Raw genomic sequence first — 12,988 nt, 5'->3', positions numbered from 1 at the left:
AAAGAATATGTCTTTTCCACTACAAGCTACATGTAGAGAAAAAAACAAAATGGTTGTAGAGAATATTTTACCCTTGTCAACAGGGTTTAGTGTAGAAAGTATATTTTAATTATTTCAATTATAAACTTACTCCATTTCAAAATAGATATTTTATACACTTTAGATTTGAATAAAAATGACACAGTAATTTTAAATCACTAGTTGTTATTGCTCATTTTCCAAACTGCAGTCCACATCTTAGGATTTCCTTTCACTCCCCTCTTCACAAAGTTACCTGCAAGCACCTACCCTTTTCTAAAGTATGTACTTCCCAGAGCTGCCTATCTTGATTGCTAGCTTAGTTAAGACCTGACTACAGCTGAGGAGGAGGCCCCTATTCCAGTTCTATACGGATGTCACCCTTTATTTTAATAGAAACCTCTTCATTCTTGGTATCAGATGAATCTTCAGGAACTGCATCCCATTCTAAAGGCTCTTCAGATTTTGGCTTATCTTCCAAAACCCCTGATCCTAATTTTACCACCAGGATGTCCGCTGCCTGGGGAGACTGATAAACCATAGACACATTCTCTACCAGAGCTTCATCTGCAGGTGTTTGCTCAGATGGTGGAAGCAGAACTTCAGCAGAGGTTTCTTTTATAGAGATCTGTGTAATAAAGGACGCTTCAGCTAGTGAAGACTGTTTGTCAACAGAGAACATTTCCGAAGTAGTTTCTTCAGTTGATGGAGGCTGAAATTCAGCAGGGGCCTCCTCTGCAGAAGGCTCCTCTGCTGGCAGAGGTTGAAGTTCAGCTGCAGCCTCTTCTGCAAGGGTCTTCTCAGCTGGTGGAGACTGAACTTTGGCGGAGGCCTCTTCTGCAGGGGCCTCCTCTGCTGGTGGAGGCTGAACTTTGGCAGAGGCCTCTTCTGCAGGGGTGTCCTCAGCTGGCAGAGACTGAACTTCTTCTGGGGCCTCTTCTGCAGGGGTCTTCTCAGCTGGTAGAGACTGAACTTCTGGGACCTCTTCTGCAGGGGCCTCCTCAGCTGGTAGAGACTGAAGCTCAGCAGAGGCCACCTCAGCTGGAGGAGACTCAACTTCAGCTGGGGCCTCTTCTGCAGGGGACTCCCTGCTGGTGAACTTTGAAGTTCTGGGACCTCTTGTGTAGGAGCGTCTTCAGCTGCTGGAGGCTGAACTTCAGCAGGAAGCTCTTTTAAAAGAGCCTTTTCAGCTGAGGTGGGCTCTACTTTAGCAGGGGCCTCATCTTCAGGAGCCTCTTCTGCTGGGGAAGGCTGTACTTCAACAGAAGCCTCTTCAGATGCCGGAGGCTGAACTTCAGCAGAAACCTCTTCTGCAGTAATCTCCTCAGCTAGTGGGAGTTGCACTTCAGCAGAAACCTCTTCTGCAGTAATCTCCTCAGCTAGTGGGAGTTGCACTTCAGCAGAAACCTCTTCTGCAGTAATCTCCTCAGCTAGTGGGAGTTGCACTTCAGCAGAGATCTCTTCTGCAGCAGGAGGCTGTACTTCAGCTGGAACATCTTTCCCATCTTCTAAAAGTACTGGAGCATCTTTTTCGGTTGGTGGAATAGATAAAGCTCTGTTAATACTTTGCTGCCTAATTTCTTCGTTGTTACTTGTTGTGGGTTGAAATTCAGGATGTTCAGAAACAAAAATCTTTCCTGAGGATTTGCGTTTCTGCACCTTCCTTTGACTTTGAAAAAGCATTACTTGCCCAGCCAATAACCACTATTTCTTATTCACTAAAGTATGTCTGCTCTTCCTTGTCTAGTTTTCCTTTTTAAGGAATGTTCATCATTGTCCAGTCTCCAGTACAACTGGTCTGCTGAGATCTGTCTGTTTTGAGTTGAACTGAGTGTCTGCTTGGTGGAATTTCTACTTCCTGAACACTCTCTGGAAATTCAGGGGCTGCTTCTCCAATAGCAGCTGGCTTTTCTTCAGGTACCACTGTTTCACAAACTGACTGGATTTCTTCTTTTTTCTCTTCTGCAGTAGTTTCTGTCTGCAGAGATGTATCAGTCATATCATGTACACGCTCCCTCTTGTCCAAGTTTGCTGAAGTTGAGAAGATACTCTATGACATTCATAGTTGAATTTGCTTCCAGGAATATTACCAATACTAAGGGTACTTTTGGGGACAGATGATTGTGGTATAGACAATTGTTTCTTTTTCTCTGTCACTTCAGTCTGCTGGGATTTATCTACCATTGGTTGGCTGGGTCGGCTTCTCTTTCGAATTTCTTGCCTCCCTGCTGAGATACGGTGATCAGATTCATAACTTTCTTCCATTTCTAAGACTGGTAGAATTCAAACTTATCAATCTTCAGTAATTAATCATCAAGAATGACAAATTTACCAGATAGTTAAGCCTTTGCCTTCCTCATTAAGTGTTGTTCTGTTGAGCTACCTCAGAAAAATTAATTCATAAATTATTGCATTCTGTACTACACTCTTGTTGGATCCCACCTCACTTATTAAGCATCTTTCCTGTTTAGTCTCTGGTATGACTAAATATAACTTCTAGAAATTTCCCTACGGGTCTATGACATCACTGCCAATTGTCCCTACAAGGTTCCGTCAATGGTGTACCCAGAACTTTTTAACCTGGTAAACACTCATGGATGCTGGCTACAAGTGAGAGATCTACAGTTTGAAACAGCAAGTTGAAAAAAGCGTTTGTCTAGCAGAGGAATATGAAGTAAACTCCAGTAATGCTGCTTTCTTGTAGTTGGAGTTGATGCTTTTGAACTTTCAATTCTGTCCATTTCATCCTACTGTCAAAGACCGTTATAATGCTGAATTCAGAATTCTGCAGCCTATTTTCAATTGTTGGAGAAAACAACTGGTAACGTATGTGTGGCAGTGTTCTATCAATATATGTTTATATAATATGATGGAAAGTTAATATTGTTTGAAAAACTTGAGTTCTGAGGTCCATACCCATGTAATTCCTTTCTTATGTCCTTAGTATTCAGTAACCACAAGAGCCTACTATCAGTGTGTGTATATATATGGCATGTTTGCCTTCTCAAACAACTTGAGATATTTTAATTTTCAACTATTTCAGAAAATAGTTCCACCCAAAGTTTGTCAAATAAAAGAATATCGAGTGTAAATATAATATGTCAAGTGAAATAAAATGCATTTTTTGATGCAGTCACTATATACTCTGTGAATAACCACATGGGAATGAATTCCCCAGTGAAGATGAAAACTTTTAATTGAAGCTTTGAAAAAGAGGAATCCCAGTTAAGCAGACTGCAAATGGAATTATAATAGATTTAAAATCTAAAAAAAAATCTTTAACATACGTCACACAAAAATTTTACTAGAGAGATGGAGATTGGTCAAAAGATGTGCAAAAACATATTCCTTTAGTCTAAGGACAGTTAAAGAGAAAATAGCCTTTAAAAAATGTAGTCACAAGAGACAATATAATAAACATACCTAAACAATTATTATGACTTCATTAACCTAGGAATATTTTTAAATTTCTTTATACTTTATTGTCCTCATGAAATATAAAAGTGTCATTGAATAATTCCCTTTGTTTGACATGCATTAGTCATAATTGTAGTTAGGTAATCTTAGCCAAATAAATAAGCACTTTACACATTCGTTGACCCAGCCCCTAAAGCATCCTCTATCTCTATGCAGGGATAGGTGAATATTTGTTGGGTGTAATTGGAGGAATGTGATTAGAAACCATACTGCTTGTCCTACATCTCCACTTGCTCTCCTTTCATTTTTGTCTATTCTGCTCCACTATGTTTTATCTTTCTAAGATTTAATAAAGTGAAGTAAAACAATAGTCATTTTACAAAAGTATTGGCATAAGTTTTCATCAGGCCTGCTGTAGTTTGAAACCTAGGTTGTTTATCAACCACTTTGTGGTCTGGTGTTCCTCTCAATTGTATCTGTCAAACATTGCATGTGTACTTTGCAATCAAGTTTCTGATGTTATGTGGTATCTTCAAAGTCTATTATGTGGTATCTTCAAAGTCTATTTTAGGCCAACTCATAAGAAGAAATAAATGTCAAACCAACATTGTCATAATTGGGTTAATATAACATTGCATGTACTGCATTAATTTTGATGCTTTAACTTAAATAAGATTTTGCCAACTTTTCCATAGACATAAACTCATTTTCCAATTCTTGCTATTTTTGTTTTCTCCTCCAAGAAATAAGAGCTTGATCTTTCTTAATTACACACCAAACTATCAAAGTAAATAGCCTATTGCTACTAGCTTATTCACAGAGGCAAATTAGCATTCCTAAATAATCAATCAATTAAAAATTTACTTGATATCCCAAATAGAATTATGAGAGACTTCATAGAGTAATTTCTCATCATATTTTTTAAGATACAGAAATGCTCCTTTTTTCCCACTAATCTAACCAACAATTACATTATTCAATCTATCTGATCAATTTTGGGTTAGGTGTTTTAACCTTTGTTTAGGAAATCTCACATGATTCAGCTCTCTCCCCTTTACTTGGTTCACATGTGTTGTGGGATCAATTCTGTATCCCCAAGAGATATGTTGAAGTCCTAACCTGCAGTACCTCTGAATGTAACCTTATTTGGAAACAGGGTCTTTGCAAATGTAATCAGGGTAAGATGGTATCCTAAAAAGAGGAAACTTTGGACACAAAAAGACACATAGGGAAGATGGCCATATGAAGATGGAGTCTGAGATTAGAGTTATGCTGCCACAAAGCAATGAACACCTAGGGCCACCAGAAGCTGAAAGAGACAATGAAGGATCCTCATTTAGAGGCTTTGGAGGGAGTATAACCTTGCTAATGCCTTGATCTGGAGGTTTTAAGCCTCTAGAACTAGAATACATTTCTGTTGTTTTAACCTAGTTTGTGGTACTTTCTTATGGCAGCCCGAGGAAAACAATACAACATTTCAGAGCCCCATGTTTTTTACTCCCACCTGACATGCTGTAGTTCTGACTCTCTCAATCTCTAGGACTAGTTTATTTCTGACTCAGGTTTGGCATTTAGTTTCATACAACGTTTACCTATTTCTACAATCATAAAACCAGAGGGATTTGCTGAAAGGCCTCTCTCTGATAACTTGCATTTAATTTTACCAAAAACAAATTTGCTGACTGGTACTTAATTTCATTTATAATTATAATGACTTTGAAAGCTATGATTTAGAGATAGCAGAGATATTTCAAATCAATGTAGACTAAATATCTAACCTGTGACCTATATTGTTCTGCTCTAAACTGACTAGATCAAATAAGATGAAGTCTGAAAAATGTCCATTGGCTATGACAACTACAAGGTCATTGGTAATTTGAGAAAGAACAATTTCAGTGGAAGGGTGGGAAATAGAAGTGATAAAACACTAAAATTTCTGTGAATTATAAAGTTTAAAAATTGCAGTTAAAAAAAGAAAAAATAAGTGTAAAATATCACATAGACAAAGAGCTATACTTAATACACTAAAAGATTTTAGAAAATCAATATAAAAATAACACAATAGAAAAAATTTTAACAACATGGATAGAAAACTTATAGAGGAAAAATAACTGACCAATAAATATATAAAAGAGATCCACTTTACTTCAAAATTAAAATTAAAATAATATCAATGTAAAATTAGCAAAGATTATTTTAAAGGTAATCTCCCCTCCCTTAAAAAAAAATAAGAGTATTATTAAATGGATGGTCTCCTACATTACTGACAGGAGTTTAACTTGATACAATCTTTATTCTGGAGAATTTGAAAGTAAATATCAAAAGTTCCTGAAACATGCATACCATGTGCCAACAATTCTGCTTCCAAGAAATTTAATTTTTAGAAATATTTATTCCCTCAAGAAATATTTACTGAACACCTATCTATTCCAGGGACAATTCCTACATGTTAGGGAAACAATAGAATACAAAAAGACATTGTTTCCTGTCTTTATGACTCTCACAGTCTAGTGGGAGAAACTAAATAAATAAGTAAAACATTTGTGAAAATAATATTAATTAGTGAATAGGGAATATACTTTACCTAGAGTAATAGGGCCAGAAGGGGTTTATAGTAGATAGCATCTAATTGAGAAAGTATCCAAAGGAGTAACAGTAGGAAGAAATGCCATGTTTTAGGAACTATAAGAAATCTGCTGTAGCAAGAGGAAAGGCAAAGCAAGCAAAGTAAATCATTTATGAGATGTGCTTGAAGAAATAGATAGCAGCCTGATGGTGCACTGATTTAAAGAGTCTATGAAGTATTGTTATTTTGGACATAACCATTGTAAATACTTATGCACCTAATATCAGAGCACCTAAATATAAAAAGCAAATATTAAGAGATTTGAAGGGATGAGTAGACAACAATACAATAATAGTAGGGAACTTAATTATATCACTTTCATTAATGGGTAGATAATCAGATAGAAAATTAATAAGAAAACATTGGAATTAAATTACACTTTTGAACAGATGGACCTAACAGACATATATAAACATTCCTTCCAACAGCAGCAAAATAAGCATTCTCCTCAAGCATACTTGGAACATTCTCCAAGAGAGATCATATGTTATCTAACAAAACTAGTCTTTAAAAATTTATGAAAATTAAAATGATATCAAGCATCTTTTCTAACCACAATGGTATGAAATTAGAAATCAAGTACAAGAAGATAACAGCAAAATTCACAAATATATGGAAGTTAAATATCATACTACTGAACAACCTATGGGTCAAAGAAGAAATCAAAAGGGAGATTAAGAATATCTTGAGACAAATAAAAATGGAAATACAACATACCAAAATTATGGGATGCAACAAAAGCAATTCCAAGGGGGAAATATATAGCAATAAACACCTATATCAAAAAAGGAAGATCTTAAACAACCTAACTTTACACCTCAACAACTAGTAACAGAATAATAAATACGAAGATAGCAGAAGAAAGAAAATAAGAAAGATCAGAGCAGAAATAAAGACTAGAAAGACAATAGAAAAAATTAATGAAACTAAGAGAAGATTTTTTTAAAAGATAAACAAAAGTGACAAACTTCTAGCTAGGCTGAGAAAAAAGAGAAGATTCAAATAAAATCTGAAATAAAAGGGGAGACATTACAACTTATACATAGAAATACTAAGGATCATAAGAGACTACTATAAATAATTTTACACCAACAAATTGGATAACTCAGAAGAAATGACTAGATTACTAGAAAAATAAAACCTACCAGGACTGAATCATGAAGAAACAGAAAATCTGAACAGATAAGGAGATTGAATCAGTAATTAAAAACCTCCAAACAGAGAAAAGCCCAGAACTAGATGGCTTCACTGGTGAATTCTGTCAAACATTTAAAAGGGAATTAATATCAATTCTCTCAAAGTCTTCCAAAAAATTTAAGACAGGAGAACAATTCCAAGTTTATTTTTATGAGGCCAGTATAACCCTATCACCAAAGCTTGTCAAGGCCCCTATAGGAAATGAAAATTACAGGCCAATATCCCTGATGAACATACAAGCAAAAATTCTTAACAAAATATTAGCAAACTGAATTCAACAGCACGTGAAAAGGATAATACACCATGATCAAATGGCATTCATCTCTGGAATGCAAGGATGGTTCAACACATGCAAATCAAGAAACGTGATACAGCACACTAACAAAATGAAGGATAAAGATGCAGAAAAACATTTAAAGACAACAACAGAAAAATTTAACAAAACATATTTCCATGATAAAAGCACTCAACAAATTAGGTATAGATGAAAAATACCTCAATATTATAAAGACCATATATGAAGCTAATAATATACTCAACAGTAAAAAGCTAAAGTTGTTCTAATATCAGGAAAAAGACAAGGATGCTCACTGTCACCACTTCTATTCAACATAGTACTGGAAGTACTAGTCAAAGCAATTAAACAAGAAAAAGAAATAAACAGCATTCAAATTGGAAAAGAGGAAATAAAACTGTCTCTGTCTCTGCAGATGACATATTTTATATATAAAACCCTAAAGCTGCCACCAAAAAAACCCTGTTAAAACTAATTTAAAAATTCAGGAAAGTTTCAGAATGAAGAAAAATCAACATACAGAAATCAGTTGCATTCTTATACGATAACTATTAGAAAGTGAAATTAAGAAGATAATCCCTTTTTATAATTGCATCAACAATAATATACTTAGGAATAAATTTAACCAAAGAGATGAAAGATCTGTACACTGAAAACTATAAGGAGTTGATGAAAGAAATTTAAGAAGACACAAATAAATGGAAAGACATTCCATGTTCACAGACTAGAAGAATTAATATTGTTAAAATGTTTATACCACACAAGGCCATCTATAGCTTCAATGCAATCCTTATAAAAATTCCAATGGCATTTTTCATGGAAATATAAAAAACAATCCTAAAATTCATTTGGAACCACAAAAGACCCGAAATAGCCAAAGCACTCTTAAGAAAGAACAGAGGTGGAGGTGTCAAACATCATGATTTCAATCTATACTAAAAAGCCATAGTAATCAAACACTGTGGGATTGACATAAAAAAAGATAAATAGATTAATGGAGCAGAATAGAGAGCCCAGAAATAAGCCTAAAGATATATGATCAGTTAATCTTTGACAAGGCACCAAGAATACACAGTGGGGAAAGGGTAGTCTCTTTAATAAGTGGTGTTGGAAAAACTAAATATTCACATGCAAAAAAAAAAAAAAAATTGGACCCCTATCTTCCAAAATTACACTCACAAAAATTAACTCAAAATAGATTAAAGAAGAACATAAGACCTGAAACCATGAAACTCCTAGAAGAAAACATGGAGATCAAGATCCTTGACATTGGTTTGGCAATGAGTTTTTTGGATTTGACACCAAAAGCAAAAGCAAAAAATGCAAAAATAAACAGGTGGAGCCACATCAAATTAAAAAGCTTCTACACAGCAAAAGAAGCCATCAATAAGGTGAAAAGGTGACCTATGGAATGGGAAAAAATGTATGCAAACAGTTTATTGAATCAGGGATTAATATTAAAATTATGTAAAGAACACATATAACTTAGTAGCAAAAAAACAAAAAACAAACAAGCAAAAATAACCCAATTAAATGAGAACAAAGGACCTGAATAACATTTTTCCGGACAGGACATACAAATGGTCAACAGGTAAGCAGTATCTTTTGGATCCATCTCCTAGAGTAATGGAAATGAAAACAAAAATAAACAAATGGGGCCTAATTAAACTTAAAAGCTTTTGCACAGCAAAGGAAACCATAAACAAAGTGAAGAGACAACTTACAGAATGGGAGAAAATATTTGCAAATGATAAGACCAACAAGGGATTAATCTCCAAAATATATAAACAGCTCATGCAGCTCAATATCAAGAAAATAAGCAACCCAATCAAAAAATGGGCAGAAGCTCTAAATAGACATTTCTCCAAAGAAGACATAGAGATGGCCAAAAGGCACATGAGAAGGTGCCCAGTGTCACTAATTATAGAGAAATGCAAATCAAAACTACAATGAGGTATCACCTCACACCCCAGTCAGAATGGCCATCATCAAAAAGTCTACAAATAATAAATGCTGGAGAGGGTGTGGAGAAAAAGGAACCCTCCTACACTGTTGGTGGGAATGTAAATTGATATAGCCACTATGGAGAACAGTATAGAGGTTCCTTAAAAAACTAAAAATAGAGCTACCATATGATCCTACAATCTCGCACCTAGGCATATATCCAGATAAAACCATAATTCAAAAAGATACATGCACGTCAGTGTTTACAATAGCCAAAACATGGAGGCAACCTAAATGTCCATCAACAGATGGATAGATAAAGAAGATGTAGTGTGTATATGTGTGTATATATATGTGTGTATATATATATATATATACATATTCCATTATATATATATACAATGGAATATTACTCATCCATAAAAAAATGAAATAATGCCATTTGCAGCAACATAAATGGACTAGACATTATCATACTAAGTGAAGTAAGTCATACAGAGAAAGACAAATACCATATGATATCACTTACATGTGGAATCTAAAAAAAAAAATTATACAAGTGAACTTACAATACAGAAATAGACCCACAGACATAGAAAACAAACTTATGGTTACCAAAGGGGAAAGGGAGAGGGATAAATGTGGGATTAACGTATACACACTACTATATATAACATAGACAACCAACAAGGACCTACTGTACAATACAGGGAACTATACTCAATATTTTGTAATAACCCATAAGGGAAAAGAAGCTGAAAAAGAATATAAATATATATATGTATATTTATATATATATATGTATAACTGAATCACTTTGCCATACACCTGTAACTAATACAACATTGTAAATCAACTACACTTCAATTTTTTAAAAACCAACTTATCATCAGCGAAATGCAAATAAAAAGCACAGTGAGACGTTACCTTATACCTGTTAGGATGTCTATTCTCAAAAAGACAAGAGATAGCAAATGCTGGAGAGGACATGGAGAAAAGGGAACTCTTTCACACTGTTGGTGGGACTGTAAACTGATACAGCCATTACGAAAATAATATTGAGGTTCCTCAAGAAATTAAAAATAGAATTACCATATGATCCAGTAATCTCACTTCTGGATATATCCAAAGGAAATGAAATTACTACCTTGAAGAGATATCTACATTCCCATGTTCATTTCAGCATTATTCACAATAGCCAAGATATGTTAAAAGTTTTTCAACTGTGTTCAGCAACCTATGCACAGATTCATAGAAGAGTAAGAGTTTGATTGATGCAAGTTTTTTGGGTTTGCTAGGGTAGTGGAGCAAAGAGTGAAAAGGATCAAAGGGGTTAACTACAACCTAAGGCCAGATATGATAGGAAGTTAAGACAGGTATAAACTGAGGTGTAAGGAAAAAATAAAAGGGACTAGGGACTGAAGCTCAATGAACAAGCGTAGTGGGAGCAAAGGAATGAGAAAATGGAAAAGATAGGAACAGGTGGTGAGAGGGTGGGAAGCTATAATTTAAGATTAAAAAAGGCAAAGTAATGTTGGCTTACAAATAAAGCCAAGGATATGATTGGGGTAGAAATAAGGTGCAAGTCTCTAAATTTGAGGAATTCAAGGAATTTTGAGGTTAGACATTGAAATTTAACATTGAGTGACCCAAGTACAAGGAATGAGGACAATAACTCCAAGTCTGAAGCCAATGATTTCAGTGAATTTTCAGAAGTATTAAGGAAGTCGATCAAGCACAGGGACGAGAAGCAATAGATATTGCCACAGTCTGTTAGTAAGATCGTTAATAAGTAAATACATTTTGTATAACAGTTAAGGGAAGGATCGAAGCAGTCATGGCTCCTCCTCCCCATCCCAAGGTGCTTGTGATTTGAGGAAACAAGGGGCCTCCATTAAAGACGGTTACAAGGAAAGTTACATCATCAGTTAAAGCAAAGAGATGGATGTAGCAGGCTATCAAAATATTGACAACGTATGGAAGTGTTCATGGCGGGGGGTGGGTAGAGAAATGCACAAAGTAAAGGGATTGAACCGGATGGGATCAAAGAAATATTAAAAGAGGAGAGAAGTCAAAAGTGTATGACCAAGATGGCCTTAATGTTCCCCTCAGCTAGACTAAATTTTATACAAGTTTCCTCCTGACTCTAAGTCTCTGACCTCCAATTTCTTAGAGTAGTTTCTTTAGAAAACTTTGAAAAATTTTCCCCTGCCTCTTTGAAATGTAAATCTTTTAAAGACTCTTGCCAGTTTTACAATTCAGTGCTGTCTTTCTCAAGGGCCTGGGAGCCAACCTTTTTTAATGTATTCCTCAAAGAAGATAGTGCCTCTTTTAGTTTCCATGGGAGGGTAGTAGTCTAGCTTTAGTGAGCAGTGGGTGCCTTGCTCCAAGTTGTAAAACTATCCCCTGTCATGAAGATTTAAGAATCATAGATGGCCTAAAATTCACCCAACCAATCTCTTAAAAATTATCCAGCCCGTTGTTTCAGTGGGGTTGAGTTCAGACAGCATTTTTGGTCTCTCACCTCTATTCCAATAGCCTTGAGTAAAGTCTTCCTTACCTGTTTAACTTTGTTTAGTACAATATTTTGCCTTGAAGAAGTAAAAGAATAGATTATACAGGGAAAGTTCAGTATGGATTGTGGCAAAACATATCAAGGATATGAAGCATTGTGAGATATTTTGGCCACAATGTTCTCAAAATATCTCAGATTAAAAAGTGTTCCATTGTAGGTGCAGACCGCAATGACTTATTCTGGTAACCCTTGTTTAATCAGAAGCTGTTGAACTATTTTTGCCTCACTCATCTTTCTATTAAGTGTTTATGGTAAAAAGACATACTGTATATAGGTCAGGTTTGATCTTTTAAGATATTATTTTTGTCTTTATTATTTTACTAGAGGAAACACCTAGCAACTGTAAATATAAATGACTAGTGATTGGGGTAGAAGGATAGTGGTCTTTTCTGTGGAGGTTTTTGCAATCCTTTACTTTTATAACAAGATGCCAATCAAGATATATATTTATATAGCTATATATAAAAAATACATGATTAATTCAATAAAGAAATTTCCAGAATATATCAGTGAGTTAGTACACAGAATATTATACAGAGATAATCAATGGTCATGCTGATTTTTCACAAACATTCAGAAATATTTATGTCTTCTGAATCTTCAAATTTTAAATTACATATAATTCTGATGTCTTTTGTTTGCCATTCTAGATCTTCTCTTCATTCTTTTACCCTACATTGTATCCCAGGAGCCTGGCCCAAATGGACTGCAACAATGGGTAACCTTGCTTTTTTAAATTTGGTTGCATTCAGCAAATGGAGTACACTTGGCAGGAGATCTGAAGGAGATAGAAGAGTGAGATTCCCCTAGCTCCTTCACTGAAGAGTTGCTTGGAGCTGACTGAGTCTCTCTGCCAAAGGTCACAGATCCTATAAGATCCTTTGCATATAGCTCTCTTCATATAGCTCTCTCCCAC

The 12,988-nt window shown here is 35.1% G+C and overlaps 1 protein-coding gene across 1 annotated transcript; it reads right to left on the bottom strand.

The window, feature by feature from the left end:
• Positions 1-373: 373 nt before the first annotated feature.
• On the bottom strand, positions 374-2,283 carry FSCB (fibrous sheath CABYR binding protein). The gene is given in 4 exon segments (XM_068531836.1): positions 374-1,107; positions 1,110-1,675; positions 1,677-2,040; positions 2,043-2,283. Coding segments are annotated over 4 exon segments (1,905 nt in total).
• Between the last annotated feature and the right edge of the window lie 10,705 nt (positions 2,284-12,988).

Source organism: Eschrichtius robustus, chromosome 1 (assembly GCF_028021215.1).
Source record: "Eschrichtius robustus isolate mEscRob2 chromosome 1, mEscRob2.pri, whole genome shotgun sequence".
NCBI classification, from domain to species: Eukaryota; Metazoa; Chordata; class Mammalia; order Artiodactyla; family Eschrichtiidae; genus Eschrichtius; species Eschrichtius robustus.
Note: the sequence above shows the minus strand (reverse complement) of the source record. Positions and strands in the feature narration are given on the sequence as shown.